We start from the raw sequence: 27,023 nt of genomic DNA, 5'->3' as shown, positions 1-27,023 counted from the left end.
GCTAGTGACACCTTCCAGCAGTGAGTTGTATTCCTGCTCTTTCAGTGAACAATATAATTAAAAGAGCTTCATATGACACAAATATAAACTTCAGAAACAAAACTCCCAAAGCCAGAGAATAATGTATGTATTTATAGATGCAATCTGTTTTTTTTTGTTTTTTTTACAGATACAGGCGTAAACCAACATTTCCCTATAAACCGGTAAAAGTATTAAGACCGAGACGCACAAGGTAAAAATCAATGGGGTTTTTTTTCCACAAGAAAGTAAACTTTGGCTTTTAAAAACAGAAATAAAAAGGTACAACAGTGTCACCAACACTATCACTACCATCACAACACCAAGAGGGCGGTATTTTCTATAGTCAAAAGGACTTTCATGCAACAAAAGCATCTGCGACGAAGCGATAACACCAGATATGTTCACGAATCAAGCAGAGGGCCAGCTGGGTCGGCCTCACACCACGACAAAGCTGGGATTTAGTTTATTCTGTCGTTTCAAAACCTGACCTGCAAACACCTCGACAGGTCGAGCGCGTCAGGCCTGACCCAGCTGTCACTCGAGGACGCGTACATGTACTATCGCATGCGAGCCCATTTCAGGGTCAGAGAAGAAGTCAACAGTCAAAGTTTAACTTGAAAAATCCCATCTGATTGGCCGGGGTTATGGCTCTTCGTTTTTCTTATCACACAAGTCGTTAAATACAATTACGGAGACGTTACACTACCGACCACTCAATATTTACAGATGTCGATGAACCCCCCCCCAATGCTGACATCAAGTATCTGTGACTGAATGCTGAACGCAGCGATGTGCACCAGAGGAGATTACGATCCGTTCGCTGAAGAGTCGATTTTTGCAGCGTATTTAACTGAGAGGTTGGAGCGAGATTTTACTGGTTTGAACTGGTTTTATACGTTTGAATCAAGTACATAAGGTTGACATGACTGCTTTGAAGAAAGAAGGCACAATTAAAGAAGACAAGGGAGAAAATGAAGAGAGAGGAAGGAAAGGGCGATGTCTCCATCCCAAATCCTCAAAAACCACCAACACAGCACACAGAAGCGACATATTTGGCTTAAACGCCTTCAGCGGCGCTCCAGAAAAGCAACGTATGTCTCGCTCGACACCATTTTCTTTAAAGAATACATTTCATCCGAGTCAATTAAAAATAAAGCACATCACGATACAGAGCATAATTGAACCACATACTGCATTACTGATCAACGAAGTGTCCAGCGTGTCTTTTACTGAAGACATTCCTCATAGAAGACAGAACCCATAGATTGTCAATGCATCCAAGTACTAAGAAGTGAGCGAACAGCAACAGGCCAATTCGGATCTGATCTATTATGCAAGAGTGCACGTTGTGTTTGTGGGTGACATCAACAATTACTGATTGAAATTTCAAGTAGAAGCGTTTGTTTCAAGCACTCTTCCCATTTTGCTGCTCAGCTTGTTAGATCACAAGACGCGTCTGGTTTTCTTTGCTGTATTTGAACAGGTTCCGTGTTCTTTGGTGCACGTTTGTGTATCTGCATTCACAGAGAAAACAGGAATATGCAGCTGTTTTGATCCTCCTCAACTTTGAATGTTCAACAAGAGTCAAAAAGCAAAGAGAAAAGAAACACGTGACAGTATAGCAGTCCCCAGTATTGCATACGGGCTTTCCTCAAGTATCACTCTGAGGTCAAAGTTCAAAGGTCCTTAAAGGTGGGGATGCGGTGGCCCCTCTGATTAGAGTGGAAGCAGAATTGTTTACGCATATTCACACGGCGGACGGACACGGTAGAGTTGGTTGTGCAGCTACAGTTTATGTTCCAGCCCAGATGAGTCGGAAACGCCACCATCCACTTTTGTCTTGTCTCGAAGGCTCCAGCGATAATCTGAAGAGGGAAAACTTCCCTTGCCTGAAAGAACTTGTCCTGTAATGCAGCAAAAGTTCTTTTCTTTCTGTCCCATTTATGCTTTTTTTTTTTAGGTCCATTTTTATTTGACACCATCCTGTAATTGTTAATCGTTTACTTTGTTTTTGTTTTAATATTTGCACGAGAATTCTTTTTTCCCTTACAAAATGTGTTTTCCCCCTCCCCATTCTGAAAATTTCCCCGGTTCACAGTAGGCTGTGGAGGACTTGCAGCAGCTCTTCTCCGCGATGGAGGGACGTGCCTGATTGTGTGTGTGTGTGTGTGTGTGTGTGTGTGTGCGCAGGTGGGGGGGTCACAGTTTGAAAGAAGATGTGCCGACAGCAGCAAGAAAGTGATTTTGCAGAGAAACGAGTTGTATTTTTGGCTTTCGCTGTTGTGATGAGTGATCGTGTGTTTGTGTGTGACGTGTAGGCCGTAGTGTTGCCGTGTGTATGGAAACACACGTTTTGTCTGTGTTATTTCTGCAGGAGAGTGTGTGTGTGCGCGTGTGTGTGGTTGTCGGGTCAGGCCCTGCGCTCGACGGGCTGTTTTAGGCAAACTTCACTGCCGGCCGATATGATGGGGAGCCGGTTGTCCATGTGGTAGCTGATCAGATGACTCACGCTTTCAAACCGATGATCCTTAGTACGAACCTGAAAAATACATAAAATGGATTTAAGGTCACACACAGGCACAGCGCTTTGCTGTTCCTTCCCACTGGTCAGGTCACCCCACTCCGACTCACCACTCCTTCTGGATCGACGAGAAGCAGGTGCTTGGGCTGACCCCCCTGCTGCCCCGTCAGGACGTACTGTCCGGGGGTGGTCCCTGATTCCCGCACGAGGAAGTCTCCGTCGCGTGTTAGCAGCCGTTCCGCTTCCTTCCGACTTAAACCGCCGTGGAACCAGGCCTCGCACTGCAGCTGCTGCACCAGAGGGGGCGCTGCTGAGGCTGAGCTTGTGCCACTGTGTCCCGAGACACCCAGGGCATCGTCAAACGGTTCTATGAATACACAACAATACCGGTGATTTCTTGGTATTATATCTACATGTGCATAGAGGGGGAAAAAAACAAGAAAATGACCTTTTTGATCCTGGCATTCCACAAAAATGTGTTGTTCACACTATGTGCTTAATATCAAAGCTTTTGGCAGGAAACCAATCACAAAATATGACTTCTGCTAGTGTTGCCTTCTGTGGTCAGCCACATTCTGTCACTAATTAACAAACCGCTCCCTTTCAGTTCCTAGTAAATTAAATAACGATCCAGGAGAAGTACTGTCGCATGTGTTTTTAAGGAGGATCAGATATGTATTCACTTAAGTGTGTTGAAGCCGATTTAGCTTCATTTTAAGGTAGTATATTGAGGAAATAGCGCATTTACTCATGTCAAAAGCATCTCTATGCATGTTTCCGTTGGAGGCAACACGGGGCCGGGGTTTATCCACATTGACATAGGACGGATCATCAAACAGCCCCCCTTCTTTGGCTCCCGCTGCAAAACATATGACACAAGGTTTTTCTGATTGCTGATGAATGAAATGACGTTCAGTTTAATCATGACAAAAGGAAGCCAAACAGAGGGAAAGGTAATCACTGATGCAGAGAAATGAGCTCACCTGGGAGAGGCGGCAGCGGCTGCTTGTGAATGTCATTCTGACCAGGCTGCCCATAAGGCTGCAAACACAGAGCCACAGAGAAAAATGAGCCGAAACCTCATGTGATCAAAACATTCCAAATAAATTCACCGGCGAATTTATTTGGTTATTTTATTTTACATTAGCATTGGATTGTTTCTGTCTCTTCTATAGGGGTAGGACTGATGTGCATGCTCCTCACCAGTGTGGCACCTGGACGGGTCCTCATGTCAATCAGTCCTCCAGGAGGAGGCTGTTTTCCAGGGAAATTATTATAGTAGGGAACATCAGGAGGTGGAGGAGGCTCTTCATCCTCTTCCTCCCACGCTGAGCCATCAAATGGAGCCATTCTGGAGAAAAGGAGGATTATATAAAATTATGAAAGATGACAACATACTATGGGCACCAAAATTGAAATGTGGGATTAGTGACATTATATTTACCTGTCATGTGGAGTGACCAGTTTGGGGGGATTCTTTAGATACTGTTTAAAACGCAGTTCAAAGGCCTGGCCAATGGTACTGATTACTTCCTGGGCTAAACCCTCTGAACATTCCAGGATATGACAAGCTGAAGGCAAAGTGACACAAACAGAATAAATCATGCATTTGCTGAAATTTTACCCTTCACAAGACTGCATAAATATAAACGTATCTGTATTCAGTCAGTGTATTGCTCTCAAAAGCAGAGCCGTTTCAAAATCTAAAGTAGTGTCTGACATAAATCAACATGTTGTTTTTCTGGTCTTTAGTTTGTCATTCTGTACTGCTATTATATACCCCCATAAACATCAACCACAGGATGGCAGAGCTGGTACAAAAATGTAATTAAAACTGATTTATCAGCATGCAAAAATGCCCCTTCACATGACTGTGCAATTACACGGCAAAGCCTCTAGAGGGCAGTATGTCAAACTAAGAGAAATTAAAAGATTAAAAAATGTATTATATTAACACTTTGGGCAGTTTTCACCGCCTTAATCGAGTTCATTGTAAGATGCAGCCTGAGTTTGGCTTGCTCACCTCTCTGATTGACGGGGTCTTTGGCCACATATGCTACATACTCCGCCGTTTCCTGAGAGAGCAGGGGAGACTTTTAGGAAGGGAGCGTCGACATTTGACAACGAGGCAGTGTAAAGATAGAAACTACGACAAGAAAAACAGACCAAGCGAGAGCTGCACTTGTTAAGTCAGACAGAGTTAAAAAACAAACATTGAAGGCTAAGACAAATAACAGGAAGTGACTAGTTGAAGCTTCGAGGAGCCGGCTCACGCACCAGCGAGGCAGTAAATGGACAGAGTGATAGACACAGGAAGAGACAATGACAGAAGACAGGAAGGCAGGATATGCAACATGAAAAAAGATGGGGAAAGCAAGAGAGAGAAAGGGGGAGGGAGGGAGAGAGTGTGTGTGGGGTGACTCACTGGGTCTCCTCCAGAAGCGAAGGAGATTGACTGCATGTGATGATTGGCGATTATCTGTGGAAAAAATAAAGTAAGAGACAGGAGAGAGAGAGAGAGAGAGAGAGAGAGAGAGGGGGAGAGCATGTGGGTGACATGGAGTATGTGGGAAGTGGAATGAAAGCGTGTGGATGGATAGACAAATGTGGAATCATTACAGGGGAAAGTGCTTTATCCTCCACTGAGCACCATCAAGGGCAGCAGAGAGAAAACTACGTAGGGACAACGGAACAAACATTGTAACGGTGTGTCACAACCACCCATAATGGCTCAACAGCTACACCTGTGCCCTCTACCTGAAGTGCTATTTCTGCACAATAATGTGTAATAATTCCTACATAATAATTTAATACACCAAATAACCACTGTACTCACAATTAATTGGCTTAAATGACTATGTTTTTTTTTTTTAAAACACAGGTTTAAAACAACACAAATTTAGTAAAGTTGCTTGCTGACAGCTTAAAAGCTAAACAAGCTTGGGCTGACAAGAAACCCATTAACAATCCCAGTCCTATTAGCACGTTCACCGCTGGATTTGAGAGGAGAAAAAAACTGCTAAAACAATCTTTAATAATAAGATGACTCTGATCTAACCTGTTTGCAGTCGCAGGCCAGCAGGTTGAGGCTGCTGGTTGAGACAGTGAGGCTGATTGTCATGCCAGCAAACTGCAGATTACTCTTCCCGAGTATGGAGGAGAGGCAGCGGGACGAGGGCTGTTAGGGAAGAACATGGTTGGGGAGAGATTCCAATAAACACGTTGTATAGAAACCTTTAGAAATGCTTTTCATTTCCCAATTCAACAAGGCATCGCGGCTCCACGGAGCGCTCCTTGCACGTGCTGGTGTGGGTGTATGTGTGGAAATGCCTGCCTGTGTGGGAGGGAGAGAACAGCTGCATTTGTGAAAGTGATCCTGTCTCCAAGGCAAACTATGACCAATGGAGACCAGACAGCAGGGTTTGCAAAATTTAGACTGGACTGCGAGAATCATAGGCGGACCACGCCAGGCGCACTGTGCCAGACCATTTATCCCAATCCTCTCGTCTGTTCTCGTGGTTTTCATCCACCACATCTCCAGAGATTAGGCAGGCGCTATGAGAAAAACAGCACTGGCTCGGGCTGCCACGGTAACCTCAGTCCAGTCGAGAAAGAGCCATTCTGGTTTAGAACCTTTAACTGTGTTTCTGAGCTGCACTGCCAGACCTTCCTTGGGCAAAAATTGGCTACATTTAATGGACTGTTTGGTTTAATTTTCTTTTTTACAGGGAAAGACAGAAGCAGCCTTTCAACAGTGTACCAGGAGCTGTGTTTGCTAATCTGCGGCACTTTCAGGCTCCCACAGGCTGCCTCCTTGTTACTGCCTCATCTCGGAACCCTCTTGTGACAAGAGAAAACAGAGGCCAGAGAGTGACTGGTAATTACCTGTGAGATGTCTTCTAACCACAGAAGTGTACATTCAGTCTAAATGAAGATATGTGTGTGGAGGGCCGCCAACTGACCACAGAGTGGACAATCAAGCTAATTCCAAGTGACCGTTCCCTCTGCTATCCACTTAAGCCGTATCAATAAATAATGGCCTGTAAGGATGTGTCGCAGTGTGTGTTGCGTGCACCTTTCTCCTGCGCTGGGCTCCTTTAGCTCCTGGCACGGCCTCACACACCACAGCGATGGCCTCCCTGAAACATTAACAACATGCTAGCATTGAACAGGCAAGTCATTAACCTCTACACCTTCCTGGCCTCCCCGTCCTGAAGAATAATACAGAACTGGCAGCAAGTTGTTGGATTTGTTTTCTCAGCTAACAGCTATACTGCAGAAACCAGAAGGAAACCACCAGGATTCCACAACACTTTAATTTTAGGAACAGGGAGGGTCATGCTTGCAAAGGAATGAAACAAGCAAGCAAGAATGAATAGAAGGCATCGAGCACAACTGTCCATATGAGACGAGTGTGTGTGTAAACTGCAGCTTTAGAGCAAAAACACAAGTTTACAATCCACCAGTTAAATTCAATATAAACCAGCAGATAGTGAAAAGCGTTGTATCCCACCTTGTGACCTGGGTTCTGGTGCTGAAGTCCAGTGCTCGCATTGACTGCAGCACCTCCACACACCCCATGTACTGCCCAGGAAACAGGAAGGCAGCAGCATTAATATCAGGGATCTGCTCTAATGCACTTGAATTTCAATCACCAAGAGGAACCGAGAAGAGGAACGTGAGAATTGTTTCTCTTTTCCGTTTCTACTTTTGTGAACAAAGTGAGCAGGTGTGCGAGGCGACACTGTTAAATGATGATAATTAGGAGCGGTAAAACTGCGCAGTTCACGTACCCGCACCGTGTAGGAAACGCCACTTGTGCTGACCACGCCGTCAGAGTGCAACCAGCCACGGGTGGGCTTGTTGACAAAAGAGCCATGGCGGGTCCACTCGTCGCCTCCCAGCTGTCCTCCCTCCACCCGTGCCCTCCTGGACGCTCCTCCTAATCTGTTCATGTCCTGCAGAGGTGGTCGGGGAGGGGGAGAAGGAGCAGTTAGAGGAGGGAGAGGGTGATGAACTGGAGGGGAAGCGCGAGCGCGGCTCTGATCGTCCCCGGAGGACTCCACAGGCGCCCGAGTGTTCTGCGGCCTGCTCGCAGTCTTGAAGCTCGGGAGCAGAGTGGCAGAGACACCCAGACGAAGTGACCCCATCCTCGGAAAGAATGAGCAGAGGGTTGTGGGGCTGTTCTCAGCTGGGTGGGGCGAACAGGGGGGCAAGATGGGAGTGAGAGAGGAGGAGGAGAGAGAAGAGGGCATACCGGGGGAAGGAGTGAGCGGGCTGACGGGACTGGAAGGAGGAACGGAAGAGGGATTGGAGTTGGTTTCATCGGTCGAGCTCAGGGACTCACTGCGAAAGTGGGTGTACTTTGTTTTGGGGGCCAGCTCCATTATGAATTTGCAGCGTCAGTTCCTTCTCTTTTTTTTCCTTTTTTTTTTAAATCACACAGGATCTGGTAATGCAATCAAAGTCTAAATGTCTCTGTGTCATCGTTCAAAGTTTCTTTCAGAAACGGGACACGGCCATCTGCGCGTTTCACTCAGGGTAAATCCGCACCCATCTGCCTTCTTCTGTTCTCTGCTATCGTGCGGCTAAAACCACACAGCTTTAGAATCAGCCCCGGCAGAACTGAGAGCAGGTGCGGGGAAATGCTTGGGCGTCCCAGTAAGAGACGGATACGGACAGAAAAAGTTTGTCTTTAGTGCACCATTGAAGATCATGTTGTCCTTGGTTTTAAACCTGCATCCATAGTCCAATGAAGAAATGGTTGTAGCACTCCAGAAAATGTTCATCTTTGTGTTTTTTGCCAGAATGCAAAGCACTGAGTAGCTTTTCCCAGCTTAATAGTATCTCAGTGAGGCCCAGCAGTCACCAGCACCATGGAGAATCAACACAAGTGATTGTCTTTCAACACCCCCATCATGTGTCTCTGCAGTTGTGTGTGACGAGTGTACATGTGTGCGCAGCGGTATTAAAGTTGCCTGCCCACATTGTTTCTTAGATTATCTTTGCATATGTGAGTCGGTGTGTGTGTGTGTGTGTGTGTGTGTGTGTGCGTGTGTGTGTGTGAAGCAGCTCCCCTTGGCAGCTCTATCCTGCCTGAAACAGTCCCATAAAAATCCTATTAGCAGCCAAGGAGGGGACTGAAGGAGTATGCGCACAATGATGCAGCAGCACCGTGCACGCTACGGTTCCAGAGTGGATATGACGAGCACCTGTACGGTTCAATAAAAGCCAGATATGCTGATGTTCGGCACGTATCCAGTGCAAGACTCTTTCTGCGGCCTATCTCTTAGCGTCTTCTTTTACTCCCTCTCCCTCTTCCTCCAAATGGTCTCATGTCCTTTCTGAATCGCGATGGCTCTGTCCCTCACTGCATCTCCTTCCTCCTCTCTCCGCTTCCAGATCACTTCTGGTGCGGCGTCACTCCCCTTTCCCGCGTTCTTCCTTTCCCTGTCTCTGTCTTCCCGTTTCTCCTGGAAGCCCTCACGCTTCCTCCACACAATGTACTCGGCCAACCTCTGCCTCTCCAATGCCTCTGCCCTCTCCCGCGCCACCACTTCCTCTCTCCTCTTCCAGACGATCTCTCGCTCCCCCTCACCCCCTCCCTCGTGAGCTCGCCCGTTCTCCAGGCTGTCCTGTTCAACAGTCCCTTTGTCTATTATTTAAAATGCTGCACCTCGTCTTTGTGCCGCTCAAACGTTAGAATGGGAATGGCTAGAGTTCAGGCATGGTGGACTACCTAAAAGAGTACAAAAAAAATTAGAAAAGTTAGTATTTAAGACCGAGCAGGCTGACTCAGGCCTGTTCCTGACTGAAGACTGAGGTTCCTGATATGGCTAAATCAAGTGAGGCTGCCTTGGTCTTTTTGGCCACCTCGGTTTAGATTTTATCCCAGGAGCACCTTTAGATAATGGCAAGCTGATTCTGAGATACTGTGTCTGCCTGGTACAGGGATCCACCCTGCACTAGCACAGTGGTGATGTAACAGCAGAGGATGTAGGTCAGTAACTGATGATGACTAGCAGTGGGCTTGTTATGATGGTAACGGGGCCTGGCTGGTTTGGCCTCCCAACCCAGGGTTTCCTGAATGAGCTGACCCTAAACATGCTCACCCAGCTTGGAACGCTCCCTCAAATCTGTATTCAGTTGGTTTAGTCATTTCTCTTTGTTCTCTGGCTTCCTCTAAATGAAATTAAGTGTTTACCTGAGAGAGGAGCACTGACACAGCCCTAAATGATATGAACCAGCCAAGCGCTATGTACTCTGGACCCGTCGCCTTCCTCGACGAAGGCTGGGCTCATCGAGAAACAGGTGAGCGCTCGGTTATACGACACACGACCGCGCAGGCACCGCCCAACCAGCCATATTCTGCATAGACCAATCTCGAAGGCAACCAACAGTCTGTTTACTTTAACAGTCGATCATTGGTCCCTCAAACAAAACAGTGCGCAGCGGTTTGACCTCCGTCAGAGGCAAGGCTACACCCACGCTCCTGCAGCTCCCTTGCTGGCTGACACCTCAGTATGTTGAGGCACAAGTGATATTTACAATGTGTTGACCTTTGATACCAGCTACAGACAGCAAGGTTCGCAGATGTTTGCACGTGATGTAAGTTTGGCACCGATGTTGAAGTCATGCAATGCAAATAGGCTGATTTTTTTTGTCTCTTACAAAAGTTTATGATGAAGGACTTAATTCTGTCTGAAGTAAAATGTGCCAGCTTGAAGTGGGCGCTGGATGCATCGCAACGGAACAGTCGCCTACGCTAGTCTAGCACCACTGAGGGATTGTCTAGCGATTTTAGCTAGTCATCCATCTGGTCTTGGCCAAAAAGCACCATGTAGGATCCAGTCACACAAATCCACTGCCAAGCAGGCTGGAATAGTCACCATAAAGCTGTAAAAAAGTATGGTTGGAACCTTACAAAAGACACTTGTGTTTGGACAATCAAAGTATGCGCGGAACAAAGAAAGCAGTCACAATGTCACTAAACCTAAAAACACATCTGAAGAAAATCACACCTTAAGAAAATGGATGTGACGGGGAAATCCCGAAGGTGATCTCACATGGAGGGGTCCTAATGTTCTCTGTGAGCAGAGCTAACCCTGACGTTGCTGGGTGACCCAGAGCACAGAGCACAATCTAGGTCAGGTGAGTTTCTACGTGACGAATCCTGAATCACCTCCCAACACTAACAAGAACAGACAGCCATGAAGGCAGCATGTCCAATGATCAGTTATTCATAGCCTTGAAGTCAAATAACACTCACCACGACATCTAAATGGAACCAACAGGACTAACTCGCTTTATTCACTCAATCGCAGTTATTATGGCATGTGAGCATGATTAATTAAGATGGGAGCTGTTGTGGGGGGGGAAAGGGAGACATTAGGACAGATGAGCTACTGCACAGACAACTCGAGCGAGCGGGCGGGGGAAGACAGGTGAACTTAAACAACCCTGATCCCAGAGACTGCTGCTGTGCTCCGCAAAGACAAAGAAAGGTCTCGTAAGGACAAAACTGTGAAGAAGTGGAAAAACTCCAGACAGACTGGCCAACTGCTTCTTCACCTAGATCATATACACAATCTACTTAGTGACAGAACCAGTTTATCCCCCCAAAATAAAGAACTTTACATTTTTTATCTGTCTGCAGCCACTGCCCGTTGCTATGGCAACAGACATTAAAAGAGATGCCTGCGGAGGACATGTACAAAGAACTCTTGACAGCCACAGAATCTTTACACAAAGAGATCACTACTCTATGGAGTCACATGACCACATTAGATACTGCATCAAACCAGGAGAGAAAACAGTCTCCCGAAAAGATCAATAAGGTTCAGGAAATGATCAAAGTTCGACTGGTGTCGCGCCAGCCAATCGCTGTGGATGTACCGGCGGCGTGCGGCGCCCCGCTGCAACCGTGACCAGGGAAACGGTACTTCTGATGCTATAGCAAGTGTAAGTTTCTGTCACGGACGTAACAACAAAACTGTCCACTTACTGATTGAGAAAACACCGACGTCTAAAAAAAACCCGCAGTAAAAAAAACCTGAATATTCCGAGCGGCTGCCGAGAAAGACGACGATCCCGCCGAGCAGATAGAAACTAAAAAACAAGAATCACAAAGAGTCGACGTTAGAAAACCATGTAGTAGTTTCTGCTGTGACTCTACTTCATTGACCAAAAAGTTTTCTTTTTTCCCGTTTCTGTTTTTTTTGCTCATGAATGATAAACCATGAATTCTACTTCCTTTTTTTTTTTTGGTTTAAAAAGTATAGAGTTGATAATCCATGGTGACTGGACTGAAGCTGGGCTCATGTGAGAAGCGCGTTACATTAAAAATGTAACACACTGGCTGCTCATCCCTGCTCCTTCTGCCGCTCCGCTCCGTCCACTCCCTGATGAAATGTGCGTCCCCGCTGATCCGTCCTTCCGTGCGATTAATTCATAAAGTCACTGCTCCTCTTCCTCCACCTCTCCTCCGTCCTTCACGTCCCCGGTCTGTCTTACTCTCCTCCAGCAGATGGTGAAAAGGCAACGTTGCCAGGATGGCACTCCTTCATTGTGCTCCTCTTTGCTCCCCCACGTCTGTCTCTCATTCCCACTTCCCTTCCACCTCTGTCTGTTGGAGGGACGATGTCTGTCCTTTCCTCCTCCCAGACTGGGTGGGTGATGCTGCCTCCCATTTTCTCTTTTACTGCCTCGCTCTCTCCCCCGCTCTCTCTCTCTCTCTCTCACACACACACACACACACACACATACACACACTGCTGCTGCTGCCTCTGCCCTCCCCACCTCTCAACATACCTCCTTCCTGTTTCCTCCCCTTCCCCCCACCTTTTTTTCTGCAGCCTCAGTCATTTAGCCTTGTACATGTTTATGCACAGCAGGATGCTGCACTCCCACACTTTAATGCACACACTCCAAAGGGACATAGGATATGGAAGAACGAGAGTGTGTGCTGGGAAGAGGGAGAGAGAGAGAGGATGGAGGAAGGAGGAGGGGGAGGATTTACCCACCATCCTAAGATGGGCAGGGGGGGTCACAACACATAACCTTGATGAAACTGAATAAAATCCACAGTAAATGGAATAACATGTGAATAATAATAAAAAGAGATAATGGCGCTGTGGGGGAAAAGAGGCGATTACCAGTCAAGCACAATCAAGACCTCCTGACTGATTCTGTAGAGACAGACAGAAGATAAGACAGGTTGGAGCTGACATTCAGGCGTATGAGAAGGCAGTGTGGCAGAAAGCAGAAGAAACCACCCGTGTGACACAGAAAACTTGGCCGAACGGAGAGTGAGGAGTCCTTAAATGACACCCCAAAATACACCCCTGCAGTACCGCGTCTGACCACAGAGGAGTGGTGGCGCACTCCAGAAAGAGAGGACAAAACTGGGAAAAGTGTAAGGAAAACTGAGTCACTTGAGGTGACTGCTGTGGGAATAACTGGTGATGACAGTCCCCTCCACCTTTAACTGGAACCAGCGAAACACATGACACACTGTGGCGTAGGGTTGGCGGATCACACATCCAGAATACGATGCATTTGTGTTTAAACTGAAACCACAATGAATTAAAACCACAATTTTCACACAGCCGTACATCCAGAAGGGAACTACTTTCAGCGCGTATATTTGGTCTGCCGCTGGGGAAATCCTCTCAATAATTTAAGATGCAAAACATGTAAAAATAACACGTTTCCTCTTGTTGCCGGGTGTAAATATATAATGAAACGCAGTCGTGCTTTACTGAAAAATGCACTTGTTTAGCTAATCCTTCTGAATAGGCAACGCACAGCATCACCTCCATCATGGTTTTCTTACCTATTTTTAAACCTCTCGCAATATTCCAAGTACTATTACATCATCACATTTCTATTAAGGGTGAGAATTTCCTGTCCTTTAGACCACGGAATGTTGAGAACCCTTTGCCACTGTGTCGCAATGTGTTTGTTTTTTTAAGAAATTGGTGGAATCAATTGAAATTCTTACCATATATTCCATTGGCCAACACAGGCTGTCTGTGAGTCTGTAACCCTAAAAACACCAAAGTGCACATCAGCTCACAATACACACAAACACAACACACACTCTGAAGGGGCTAATCACGGTCTGCTTTCAAGCCTCCCCAGCGTAGCTACTTGAATCCCAGCATGCTTTGCTTCCAGGCTGCAAAGACATTCTTTACATAAACAACCCAGATGATTGAGCATAAAGAGAGGAAATATGGCCATAGGGGCAGGGCGGAGAGAGAGCGAGAAAAGAGTGATGGTGCCTGGAGTGAGACTATACCCCAGAGTGCATGTTGAAACAAACCCCGTGGAATGAGTGGAATTGGCCAAAAAGACAGCACATGTAAGTGGCGTTTGCCTCAGCTTGCTATGACACGTCCACGAGCATGCTGTTGCTGAGTCGACGGCCCGACTGTGGCGTCTGCAACTAGTCAGCTTTTATTAGATGAAACAGAAAAAGCCTTGCGATGAATGTGCACGCTGCAGGGCCCCGTCTGCCGTCTACTCCTCATCTGAGCATACAGGGTGTGACTCCCATCTCTGCCTCCTTATGTAAAACGGGCGAGAAAAGGGCCCAGATGAGTAAACAGGGCTCGTCGTTGACGTTACCCCACTGGGCCAGTGCCAATCCATTTCTAATAATCAGCTGACTAAGCCAGAGACGATGGTAAAGATGATGCGTACGCGGTGAACTGTAGGCGGGACGGCGAATGACGAGGCGAAACCTCTGAGTGGAAACGCCGCTCGCGAGCGCGCAGGCGCGACTGCACGCAGATGGACGAGGGGTTAAAATCGCGGTCAGATCTGGAGAAAAAAAAGGAGCGAACATTAGATTATTCAGGCATCCGACAGAAGGCCTTCCTGGATTCAGAGCTTGCCGAGCGCAGGGCAAACATGTGAGCGGGCTATTTTGAGTCTTTTCCACCCCCCCCACCCCCACCAGCCCCTCTAACCACACTCCCACATCTCTGGCCACATCTAGATGAGCCCTATCTCCTTCCATCGTTCCCTTTAACCAGTCTCTCACTCTGCCTACTTCCTCTCTTCACTTCCCGTCTGCCACAACGGTTTATTCATCACAGAGCCGTTTCTCCACTTCAGTTCCCCGTTAGGCTAAATGTGTGTCAGCGTTACATCAAAGCAGCTAGCACCAACATTAGCATCTGCTCGGGCCTGTTTGGACCCAGGTCCATCTTCTCTGTCCTCGCCCACGTTGGCGTTCTAAACACCCTCATGTCTCCCACCTGCGTCTAACTGGATTTAGATCTTTAGATCTCAGGATAGACAGCGATTACAGACTGAAACAAGCTGCTTCAATTCTTCTCCATCTCTGCATCGACTGCGGAGGGTCTCTGTGGTTCCAGTAGGAACCTTCTATACTGTTCGGTTCATTTATACCTGCCGAGAAGGATCTTCCTGTGTGTGAGACGCTGTGAAAATGATGCGTTAGGATATATGGATGTGTTACAAAGGTCTGCCGAATTGATTCCAATGGAGATTCAGTTACTTTCAACATAAAAGTTTCTGCAATAAAAGCTTTCATTACTTTTATCGGTGATTAATGTCAGGCTATTTAACTTATTTAAATATATATATTTAAATTATAAAACTTTTTCAAAAGTTGAATTTGTCCTTTGTTTACCGACTTAAAATGCGCACACACACACACACACACACACACACACACACACACACACACACACACACACACTATATCCTTTGATGTGAGGCTCGCAAAAAATATGTGATGTTTGATGAAAACTTTTTATTAATTGGCATCTAACATCTCTGATGCCGACTAAATTATTGATCACCGAGCATCTGACCCAAATGTCAGAGCTGTTTTAATGACTTCTCATAGTTTATTATTCAGTCATGTTCACAAATTAAAATGAATTTCCTCCCTCTAACCAAATGGTAATTTTCTGACTTTGAAATCGTAGCGGATGGCCATCTCATGCATGCTGCAGTGATAACAACTCCACCAGGAGCCAAACAGGAAGTGAGAATTCGGCCGACTACCACTGAGACAACATCTTAAGCCTCGTGTGACCTCAAATGTCAAATGTCTGACAGATGTGGGTTGAAAAGACAAATTTGCTAGGGTGTAAACTTTGGTGCAAAGGTGATCTCGCTCTCAATAATGAGCACCACGCAGGATTACAGCGAGTGCCGAGTAGCTTCTGCTCAAGCCAGCAGGAGGAAATGCAGCCGAGGCTCGAGCCCATTGTGTGGAACTTTGTGTTGGACAACCACATGCGACAACCTCAAAAACAAACACCCACAGTTTTTTTCCAGAACAAACCAGAGACGCAGAGCAGAAGCAAGCACCCCAAAGAAGAAACCCCCACTAGCCAAAACACAAACATATAAATAGAAGGAGCAAGCAGAAGACAAAGGCACCAAAAACATCCTTGCATTGAGACGCCCATGTATTCTGTCCTGTCAACAGTCACTGCGTGTTTAAAGCTGAGTAATAATGCACCACCGCAACAGCCGAGTTTCAAGAGCCAAAAGACCGGCTCAAGGCCAACGGCGGCAACCGTCTCAGCGTCCGGCTGATATCGAAACTCATTTCTACGGCGAGTCCCCGGCTATTGACACCCGTCAGCCCTCGAAACGAAGCCGTGTCACACCACGCCGTCAGTCAGGAGGAGAGCTTTCACCGGTGACTGATGTGATTTGAGCAGAATTGGACAGATCCAATTTTAATCGAGTGGGTTTTGGTTTGTGGGGATGCTGTGACAGTGACCACGATGACTGACAGACGGTGCATGAGGCCATCCTTCCATTTGTGTTGTTGCGCGTGTGTGTACGCGAGTCGATACTTGCGCCTGGATCTCCTGTCTTTTTTTTTCTTTAAATATAGATATATATTTGTTGTTGACTGGTCTCCTTTTCCCCCGCTATAACTTCCACCACACAATACGTCAGTGGCCGCTGATCTGTGCCGCGTGTTTGACCCTGATAAGAGCAGAGGTCACCTGCTCCCGGTCACCTCAATCATAACACACACCCTTCCATAATCACCTGGCTGTCCTTCACTCCTCCACAATGAACTTAGTTCTGCCACTGCGACCCTGATTTACCACATCTGAACAGGCGATTGCTCATCAGTCATTGAATATGGCCGCTGCGGAAGAAATATGGTGCAATGAAATCATGCTGAGTGTTTTTGTGCAGATGCGTGTGTGTGCGCAGATGTGTGTGTGTATGACTTACAGACCTGAACAGATTCCTCCCGACTCAGAACACTATCAGGATCCCTTTCTTTTTTTTGCAGACGTCAAATTTTCGGGCTGCAAGAACAGCAAAGTTAAAAATAAAAACAATAAAGAAGAAACTGTGTGTCATTTTAATTTAGAAGCTAAAGGAAAAGCGATTAGAAGCTGAAGCACTTAATCGTTTCCCTCTACTGTCCGGCTGATTATTCCAGCTTTAACTCAACGTGACCATAGCTCTGTCCCTCAGAGATAACCATTTTAATTACTTTTTCTGACTCTCTATTCATGGCAAAAGCACAAGCTTGAGGCCACTCAGTTGACTTTTCACCCCTGCCCAGTTCAGACGACCTGTAACTGCAGTGGTTTAAGCCGGGGGTTGAATCTTGGACATAAACTATCCGGACTGAAGGCGTTAAAACCGTGGCGCAAACAGAGGAGCGGAGCTAACATTTCCTCAGCAGCCGGACACGGACGCGACACTGCTGTCTAAATATTACACGATCGTGGGGACGCGGAAAAGACGCTAGGTTAATGATTTCCTCCGAGTGCTGGCATGTTGGCCGCCTGACGCACGCTCCGCGTCCCAAAGTGTGGTTAACTTTAACGGTCAACTCACCAGCTCCCAGCAGGAGGTGCCCCCCACCTCCCCTCCGCTCCGCCAAACCGCCGCTGCCCAAAAGTTCTGGTCAGGTCATTTAACAAAGCAAAAGGCCTCGGTCCGACACAAAGCTCGCAAATATTGTTCAACTTGAGGGGAGAAAAGTCTAAACTTCTTCGCTCCTCTCCCTTCACTTCCCTTCCTCCTCCTCCTCCTCCCTCCCCTCCCCTCTTCGGCCACTAGAGAAGCCACTTCCGCAGAGCAAATGGTAACGTCATCTGCTGTGCGCGGACACGCGAGGGTGCGCGTATGCATGTGTGTGTGAGCGTGTAGATGTGTGTGAGCGCGCGTGCGTTTTGCACCTGGCCTATTGAGCGCAGATTGCGCAATTGTTGAATTCCCTGTTCTGGAGCCAAACGAACAGTCACGTACGTTACCGTAAAATGATAATAATAAAAACAACAGCAGGAACAGATTTATTTTTCAGCTCTTTACGCCAAAAAGACCTTAAGAAACATCACCTTTGATGTCATTAACAACTTTAAAATCGTCCTCGAGACGTTGCTCAACACAACAATGAACAGTAACTACCTTTAACTACTACTGTAACTATTTCCTCATAAAAGTTTTAAATGATAGCGAGGAGCAGCTTCACCCACAGTGCATTAAACAGTCACACATACGCGTGTTACTGGGATTAAATGATACTTTAAAGTTACAAACAACATTTAAATAGAATGCTGAATATGCAAATCCATACGACTGTAATTAATACTACACTCAAAATGGAGTTCGATAATCACAGTTTTGTTATGCATTTAATTTTAATCAGTGATGGGAATAGTTTGTTCTCGCATAAATTGGCTACAAGTGTGCCATCTATAGGCAAGAAACGAGCATAATCTTAGACTGGACACGTTCTGTTGTGTCTGTCAATGATTTTTGACTATAATACATCGGGTGCAATGTCCCCTCCCGCCGCTAGGGGCAGGCGAGTAACAGCAATATCAATATCTCAGAGATTTGGGCAAAAGCGAATAAGTCATACTACAGCAGCACAACTACTAGCAGTGCTAGTGAAGATGCTAATTGACGACAAAGCTGCACTTCTCTCGGATTACACTCTTTTTACTTATTCAGGACAAACAGCGCAAATCTTTGCGCGTCAAGGATAAATGTCGCAGCGCTGACCCCGAGAGGCACTTCCGCGTAAAACATAGGGGGACAAGCGTAGGGGCAAATTCCGCGTACTTGATTGGTTGTCAGAGATCTGGGACATCCTATTCGTAATTCTGATTGGCTCGTTAGTGGTGCAGGTTTGATTGACATGTAGTCTGACTCGGTCGGACTCGTAACGACTGGAAGTAAGTTACACAAGGAGCTCCAGAAGGATATTAAAAACCAACCTTTCTAAGTATTCACAATTACGTTAGCGACAGTGCACAGACCTTAGGTAAATAACTGCATGATTGTAAATGTGCTTGAATGCGCATATGATTCTAAGTAGAGTATCAAGATTGGTTTAAGTAACACTGGCGCTAAGTTATTAAGGAGACGATGCAGATGGACAAGATTTGTCATAGTAACGCATGATGCTCTGGGATTATTACAAAACTGAACGCCTATAAAGATTATTTATCCAGCTCAACAGATCAGTCAAGGTCACTTGATGTTAACGCTTATAGAAATTAGTAGGGAATTTAAAAAAGGGCACGTGATACCCAGAAAATTAGACTTAAATGCATGCAATGTGAAGCTGCTTCACATTAACACAGATACAAGTAAAGGACATAATCTGTGTGTTATAACTGCGTGTCTCTGCACTGCTTGAGCTTTTCTATCCCTTTTGCACTATTAGAGGTTTTTATCCTTGCTGTTATGCATTACAGCATAGAAAATAATACCGCAGAACAAGTTTGTATTTCTAAAACAACTAGTCACGTTATTGTGATAGCAGTTACTACAAAATCATCCTGTTTTCTTTCTTTTCCTTTGCCCCTTTTCTTACTTTCTGGTAGGTATTTTTTGAAGGAGTAGATCTGCACTTTACTGGAAATGATGATTCTTCATATTGATTCTTCATGTTAATGTAAGATTATGACAAACATGGTGATGCACTATACAAGTTTAAGATACATACTGTACAGTACACCTTTTTCCAAATACAAGCTAATATTTCAAATGTGTACATGCTTAATGAATCATTCATCTTTGTCTTGTAGTTCATGTGTTTCCATGCTGAGTAGAGAGGCAGTGCGAGTGAGGAGACTGGCAGCTCATCTCTGTAAAGCAATGTCCACAGACCGCCATGCCTCCAGTCCACACTCCTTTGCTGTGAATGGGGGAGCTCCTACTGCAGCCATTATCATAATTGGAGATGAAATACTTAAGGTGACTTGGATTTTCTACCATTCTATAGCTGTGTTGTAATGGGAAACATTCTATTTAAAGTTGCACCTGTGTGAATGTTTGAATCTTGATAAGCTCTTGGTGCCCTATAGGGTCCCATCATAATCTCCTGCTTCTTTTATTCATGGAAATTTCATCCAGCGAGACTTCGGAGTCATCCTTAACTCTGCTGTCCTTCCTTTGCCAGGGGCACACGGTGGACACCAACAGTGCTTTCCTGACACGAGCACTGAGAAAGCTCGGCGTATCTGTGCAACGTATAACGGTCATTCCAGATATACAGGAGGTCATTGCCAGGGAGGTGGCCCTCCTGTCTACACAGTACACACATCTCATCACCTCTGGGGGAATAGGGCCCACCCACGACGATGTCACCTTTGAGAGCGTTGCCATGGCGTTCCAAGAGGAGTTATATCCCCACCCTGAGCTCGCCCGTCTTGTACAAGAATTATTTGGGGTGGTGGATAAGAACAGCACCACTTTTAAGCTGGCCATGGTGCCTCGCTCAGCCAAACTCAACTATGGAACTGACCCTCAGACAGGAAAACTACTTCGCTACCCACTGGTATGTAAACATCTAATGTAAACACTAATGTATTTACACTTATTAATACTTGGTTAAAAAAAGAAAGAAATTCTGTTATTCTTCCCACATTAATGTTCTGATTTCCAGCTTGTCTTGGCAACGTTTCATCAGATGACTGATTGCAACATCATTACCAGACGTCATCACAGTGGGGAAAAATTCACACGGAATCATTATGCCAGATTTTTCTATCTTCTTTTCCCAGGTTAGCGTGCGTAATGTATATATCTTTCCTGGCATCCCTTCTCTGATGGAGAGGGCCTTCAAAGGGCTAGAGCACCTCTTTGCTGGATCCGGGACCACGTTTCATTCTCGTGAGGTAACAACCTCGACATACTTAATGAAAAATCCTCCTGAAGGTTGTTTGTACAGGGGAGCTCATGAAAGCTGCTGTTGTCAGGTGTTTGTGGATGCAGATGAAACAGAGATCGCCCACGTGTTGACCACACTTCAGTCCCGTTGGGGTCGTAAGGTGGCTCTGGGCTCGTATCCAGACTGGTTGAGCAACTACCACAGAGTCAGGCTGGTCCTGGACTCTGATAGCCAGGAGCAGTTGGAAGAAGCACGGGCACAGCTTCTAGAGGAGCTGCCCAAGGGAAGCGTCGTGAGCTTGGTGACTGACCCGGTGTCCATCGCCACTGCTGAGGTGTACGCATTGGCCAACAATGGTACGGGGGAGGGTCAGAGGGTGATGGAAGATAAACTGTGTCAAACTGATGTGGAGGAAATGCTGCATGAAATGTCCCCCTGCATGCCATAAATATCAGAAACCAGTTCTGGAACAGGATGTAAACAGGCAGCAACGCAACCATATGTAGCCTCACCCGAACTCAGATTGTGTTAACATTTCCTCTTTCAGCAGGACTCTACACTCACTCTGATTGTTCTTGTTGTTTTTCTTGGTGCTTGGCAAAAACTGAGGTGTAGGTTGGTCAGGAGCAGAGGTGAACTGTTCTGTCAACACCATAAAGTGAAGTGGATTTTATGTCTCACCCAGTGTTACAGAAAACTGTTACGTAATTATCAAAACTGATTGACTTTCATTGTAAACGATCCTCTTTGCTGTGGATTTGTGTGTGCAACAGGCACGCCACTGGGGGAGAAGGTGAAGTCGGCACTGAAAACCATAGAGGCAGCGCTGGATCAGTATGCGACGGAGGAGATCTGTGTCGGCTTTAATGGTGGCAAAGACTGCACGGCGCTGCTCCATCTGTATTACGCAGCCCTGAAACGGTAACTGGAAGAAACGGCGCGCTGAGAAAAGCAGAATAAATTGATTTAATCAAGGAAAAATAAGTGACCTGAGAGAATAGATGATAGATTTGTCCACAGCGGGATTTGTAGAAGACAAAGCTAAAGTGGGCTGATTCCATAGTGGACCTGTTGTGACTGGTATCAGATTGTGATAGATGATGATCATTTATTTATCTCCTTTCTTTCCACTCTCAGGCGGTATCCAGATGGCAAAGACAAGGTTAAAGCTCTGTATATCAGAATTGTCTCTCCATTCCCAGAAATGGAGAGATTCCTTCAGGACACCGTAAAAAGGTGAAAATCCAAGCTATATTGTCATATTTGATCAAGAAATCCCTTTCAAATTGAATTGTTTCCACTGTGGGAGATTTATGGTAATGAGTTATTTGATCATGAATAAATCATGTCACAAAGAAAGACATTTTTTTCAGTGTTGGACAAGGACAAATAGCTGAGGCTGGACTATTTTTTATTTAACCCTCGGTTCCAAAATAGCACCTTATTATTGGTTCACTTGTCTCCTGTAGATACGACCTGGAGCTGATTTCTGTGGAGGGCAGCATTCGGCAGGCACTAAACGAAGTGCAGGAAAGGAGACCGGGGCTTAAAGCCGTCCTGATGGGGACCAGGAGAAGTGACCCTTACTCTCTAACACTCACCCCCATGTGTCCCACTGACCCTGGCTGGCCAGACTACATGAGAGTTAACCCACTGCTGGTAAGGACAAATACAAAGACGCCCGAAATTGGGTGTGATGTTTGTGTCTCATGTCAAAAGTCCTGCAGTGATGCAACAAGACATAGATGGGACTACTTCTTGATTATGACAGTGTTGTATTTCATTTGTCCTCCACAGGACTGGACATACCATGACATCTGGTCTTTCTTGAGGACATTATTTGTGCCCTACTGTATTCTCTATGACAAGGGGTAAGTTTAACCCTCGTTGTGTATCCCCAGTTATGAACAACATCACGGCTGATAGTGCAGGATCCTCAAAAGTTCTCGGTCACCCGGCAGGTACACTTCACTGGGGAGCATGGACAACACTTGTCGTAACCTGTCCCTGCAGATGGTGGACACGAGGGGGGTGACGCGTTACAAGCCAGCCTACCTCCTGGAGAATGAGGAAGAGGAGCGGAACTCCCGCGCTTGATGATGTGACCTCACCTGGAGGCAGGTTTCTGGTCCTCAGATCACCTCCCCTGGGGAAAACGGACATTTTTATCTTGCTTTTGGCACCATTGGCACAAGGAGACTGGGATGAAAGATGTGTGTTTCTGTTTTTCCCGACGTGTGTGCACTATTTGTTCATACATGAGAAGTAATGGCTTTTCCCTGCCGCTGAATAAAACATCAATCTGTGTCATCCTCGCCCATTGTCTTGTTGCTATTTTCAGAGGACTCTTGCATACAGATAGGACGATAGGAGAAAATTCCATACCATTCTTCATGATGCCTCTTACTGAGTCCATTTGTCTTGCCTCAAAGTCCAATAAGGACATTCCCTGTTGCGTTGTATCAAAATACATTAGTAACTAATGTGAAAAGGTTGTCTTTGTTTGTCAATGTGTGAAAATCAAGTGCTGCAGGCCACTGGTGAAGGTCAACCAGCAGCCTCATATTGATTCATCTGACCATCCAGACTGCAGATTGTTTCCTCGAGCGTCTCACCGATGGAAAACTATTCCTGTAGTTCTGCGACTTGGCCACCAGGGTGCGTTGCTCTCAACTTTCCTGTTAGCCCGACTGATTGTGAAGCAAATTATTTCCTCTGTACCAAGACATGATTGGATCCAAGCTCCGGATCCAGGATCGATTCCCCCACCCCTACCCCCTCTTTTCTCTTTTACTCTCTCTCTCTCTGTCTCTCTCTCTCTTCGGGAGATTAGTCGAGGCGGCACAGCGACGATCGATACCGGCCGATCTAATAAAACGGGTCGCTTACGAGGCCACCATGGGGCTGCACACGCACTGTTACACCGGCAATTACCACCTCCAGCACGGTCACACACACACACACTCCTAACTTATCTTCTGGGGCTTCACGGCTTGTTTGATTTATTTCTAATAACAATAATAAAAGCGGCAATGAACAGAAGCTTCATCACAACAGAAATACTTTGAGAATAACACTGGGACCTTGTCTGAAATGGAATTTATGTAGGAGAAAATTTTCTTCTAATCATCGTCCGCAGTTTGGAGCATTTTATGTGATCAAAGTTTGGCTTGCAGTTTAATGCCTTGGTTATTAAATAAATTGCATCGCTGCCGGCGCCAAGAGTCGATCTGTTACTGTTGTATGTGATCCTACTCACTAGTTTAGCCACACACTTGCAAATATAAATCAAATCTTTGATTAATTCATGGACTGCTGTCATCAGTTATGTGAAGTTGTTGACATCTGAGATCCAGTCTAAGGCGGATAAATCAACTATCGGCTCTTACTGGTGGAAAGATGAGGAACGGGGGGGTGGGGGGGCATCTGTTTCTGACCGGTGACCTATTGAACTACATATCAAATTCCTAATTTGGAGGGAAGAACTACAAAATCACAAAAACAACCATTTAATCTCTCAGGCTATGTGGGATAAGGTTTATAGGCTGACATTGTCCTCAACATCCTTTTTTTGCTCTTTATGAATGAATTTCCCCCCCCAACTTCAGTTTGTTTTGCCGTTCTCGCCGTGTTTCACGTCCATTATTCAGACCAGCTGAGTCGGGATTGGCTACAGATGGAAAGAGCCGTTTCTCCGGTTGGCCTTTTAACAGCACAGCTGTTCCAGATGTTAAACAGGTCAGGACATCTGCTCTAAGACCTTCTTATCTGTGCTTTTGTGTTTCCCCCTCATCCCCTCGTGTTCATCCCTCGCGCCTGGTTTTGCTCCAACCTGCCCGTCCACATGGGGGTTCCTCTTCAATCCATTCCAAAAATTCATCCTTTGACTTTCGGGAGAGGGAATGTATCTTTTTCTCTGTCAAATCCAGGTTTTAGGTTATTGATCAGAAGATGATCGCCACCAGACCCTGGTGGCGTGAGGACTGGGAGAACTGGTGTAATTTGGTGATGTCATGGGAGCAGATGTGATATCAGAGTCCACGTTCCACCTCAAATGTAAACTTGGCGAGAAATTTTGTTTCTTTTCCCGAGGGAAGCTGCTCAGAAGCTCCGTAGCGTGAGCGGAGTCTCTTGTCAGCAAACATCAGGAGAGAAGGTAGAACTTTGAGGTTATGCAGATTACCGAGGCGTTCGCGTGTAAAGCCAATCGACCAGAACATGGGAGACGGCGTGTTCGGTATCAAACTGCCGAACATTAGAGGTGGATGAAAGCGAGACGGAGGAAGAGGAGGAAGAGGAGGAGGAAGAGGAGGTTTGTCGCCGTGTGAAGTGTGATGGGCTTTGCTCGCATTTGTCTGCCTTCTGGTGTGCTGGAACAAAAGACGGTCTGGTAATCCAAAATTTTCCACACTGCACACTGAACCTGCCCCCCCCATCCTGGCCTTCGCTGGGTGCCGCCGCCGCCGCCGCCGCCGCTGTGGGATCCACGGATACGTATCTCACATTGTGGCATTGCTTTAATTTGTAAGGAGATTCGGGTCGTGTGAATCTTCTGATAACACTGGAATATTAATTGGGGGTGGGGGGGGGGGGGGTATCTGTTAACACTTAGAACTAAACAGGGGCCTTTAACTCAAACCTGCTCGTTGTTGTTGTTTAAATGGATCGGCGCCTCCCCTTATCTTTCATATGAATGTTCCTGTCGGGGCCCCGAGGTCAGCCGATATGGCGGCCCCTGAACCGGGTGATGGTGACCCAGCTCAGTGGCAACCCTCAACCCTGGAACGGTTCTCCAGATAAGACCTGCTCAGAGCACCTTGAAATCTTTGCTTAGGAAATACTTTTAAGTGTCTTGGCCTTTTCCCCTAATCTGTTCATCAGTTTGTTTAATTGTTGTTAAATGCTTTGGTCCACTAAGGTTGCTACCTTAAATTCCAACACAAAAACCTCTGATTTTGTGTTCAGGAAAACTAGGCGATGATGCATTTAATCATTCCATGTCACAAATGCTTCAGAATCAGCTCCATACATACGCGTGCCGTCTTCGTAAAGACAAAAAGGCAAAGGTCTGATTCCAGGTTTCTGATTCCAGCTCTTTCCCTTTTCTTTGGATGACATTTTGTGATTTCTTTTTTTCCAACCAAAGCTTTCAATCAGGGAGAGTCCACAGAGAACAACTCTTCAAGTCGAAAGAGTATTTACCGTCTTAATTACTTCATTATTGCCTCGCCAGAATGAAACCGCTGTGCTAGCTGGATTCCTGACTCTTGCACATGGATTCTATTGCTAACCTAAATGTAAATATCATCCATAACCTTTAGTTTACAGCAAAACACCCACCTTGTTAAAAAAAAAGTCGACTTGAAAATATGTTTTGTTTCTTTGCCATGGTGGTGGAGTGTTGGGCCATTCATTTCACATCCTCACTAACTTCAAGCTAGCACCGGCGTAAAATCAAAGGGAAAATAATCTTTTTTATTCCTCTGGGGTTACTGTGGAGGTCTTAAATGACACCCTAGCACTTCTGACTTCCCAGTTCTCCATATACGAGGTAAATCTTCCCAACTATTGATGAGCTGTGAGGGAAAAGGAAAACCAGTGGAGCACAACTCCCCTTGAATAAATGAATGCAGACTCAACTTCTATTCCTCTCAGACAAATGTGAAAGTTTCATAATGGCACACTCCACAGATTTAACATCTCTGGTTTTTACTCTCTACCGCACGAGGGGTCACACATTCACCCTGATAAATGCCCCGAATCGGATTAACATGTGGCCAAAAGAAGACGCAACAAGTGCAAGAGGTTTCACTTTGGGGAAGTCCAGCTTGGTTCTGTTGCATTCTAAAGCTGTTTTAGTAGGATAATAAAACTTTAGCTCAAGGAGAGAACAACAGTCGGTTTAAGACCTGTGGGAGAAGACGTTTCTGTGCTGAAGCGAGCTGCATTGTCCAGCGTAGATGTTGAAGGACACGCATGGCCTGAAGGAAGCCGGCTCGCTCCTCTATCACGTCAGTGTCCAAAAGAAATGAATATTTATGAACGCTGTGACCTGAATAAAAGAGACGATACGACAAAATAAATTCTAGATGTCACAGGCGGCGCCGTGTCTTCTTCTCAAGGACCCGGCGATGCTGGAGACGGCGCTCGGCCTCTCGCCTCGCTCCGGATCAACGGCACGGTTGAAGAATTAATGAGAAATTGAGGTGAAACGCACTCGGTTCTTCAGACGATGCCACTTCCCTGATGAAAATTCAGCCAAATTCGCTACAAGCTGACATTCGATATTTACCCACCATTATTGGACCAAATTCAGGTGTTTCCCCTCTC

General features: G+C 46.1%; 2 protein-coding genes across 13 annotated transcripts; one reads left to right on the top strand and one right to left on the bottom strand.

Moving 5' to 3' along the window:
* Window positions 1–110: 110 nt before the first annotated feature.
* shc1 (SHC (Src homology 2 domain containing) transforming protein 1) lies at window positions 111–17,625 on the bottom strand. Of its 9 annotated transcripts, none has more exons than XM_057044224.1 (16): window positions 17,405–17,625; window positions 16,787–16,863; window positions 16,595–16,697; window positions 13,545–13,589; window positions 7,336–7,500; window positions 7,056–7,126; window positions 6,618–6,681; window positions 5,601–5,720; window positions 4,968–5,021; window positions 4,566–4,617; window positions 3,987–4,113; window positions 3,746–3,893; window positions 3,526–3,583; window positions 3,291–3,401; window positions 2,653–2,909; window positions 111–2,560 (listed from the first exon to the last, which is right to left on the bottom strand). In XM_057044224.1, the coding sequence occupies exons 4-16, from the start codon at window positions 13,554–13,556 to the stop codon at window positions 2,432–2,434; spliced, it is 1,368 nt and encodes a 455-aa protein (XP_056900204.1). In that variant the 5' UTR covers window positions 13,557–13,589; window positions 16,595–16,697; window positions 16,787–16,863; window positions 17,405–17,625; the 3' UTR covers window positions 111–2,431. The 9 variants fall into 9 exon arrangements, with proteins under 9 accessions (XP_056900204.1, XP_056900201.1, XP_056900208.1 ...); XM_057044221.1 differs by having other exon boundaries at window positions 16,791–16,863; XM_057044228.1 differs by lacking the exon at window positions 13,545–13,589.
* Window positions 17,626–18,417: 792 nt separating this feature from the next.
* On the top strand, window positions 18,418–23,008 carry flad1 (flavin adenine dinucleotide synthetase 1). Of its 4 annotated transcripts, none has more exons than XM_057045687.1 (11): window positions 18,418–18,750; window positions 19,405–19,475; window positions 19,609–19,777; window positions 19,983–20,360; window positions 20,587–20,700; window positions 20,782–21,049; window positions 21,467–21,614; window positions 21,831–21,929; window positions 22,163–22,352; window positions 22,491–22,564; window positions 22,655–23,008. In XM_057045687.1, exons 2-11 carry the CDS (start codon window positions 19,468–19,470, stop codon window positions 22,788–22,790), a joined length of 1,584 nt encoding a protein of 527 aa, XP_056901667.1. In that variant the 5' UTR covers window positions 18,418–18,750; window positions 19,405–19,467; the 3' UTR covers window positions 22,791–23,008. The 4 variants fall into 4 exon arrangements, with proteins under 4 accessions (XP_056901667.1, XP_056901666.1, XP_056901669.1 ...); XM_057045686.1 differs by having other exon boundaries at window positions 18,418–18,839; XM_057045689.1 differs by lacking the exon at window positions 19,405–19,475.
* The last annotated feature ends 4,015 nt before the right edge of the window (window positions 23,009–27,023 follow it).

This window comes from Takifugu flavidus, chromosome 10, assembly GCF_003711565.1.
Source record: "Takifugu flavidus isolate HTHZ2018 chromosome 10, ASM371156v2, whole genome shotgun sequence".
NCBI lineage: Eukaryota > Metazoa > Chordata > Actinopteri > Tetraodontiformes > Tetraodontidae > Takifugu > Takifugu flavidus.
The sequence above is the reverse complement of the archived record's forward strand: the minus strand, read 5'-3'. Positions and strand labels throughout refer to the sequence as shown.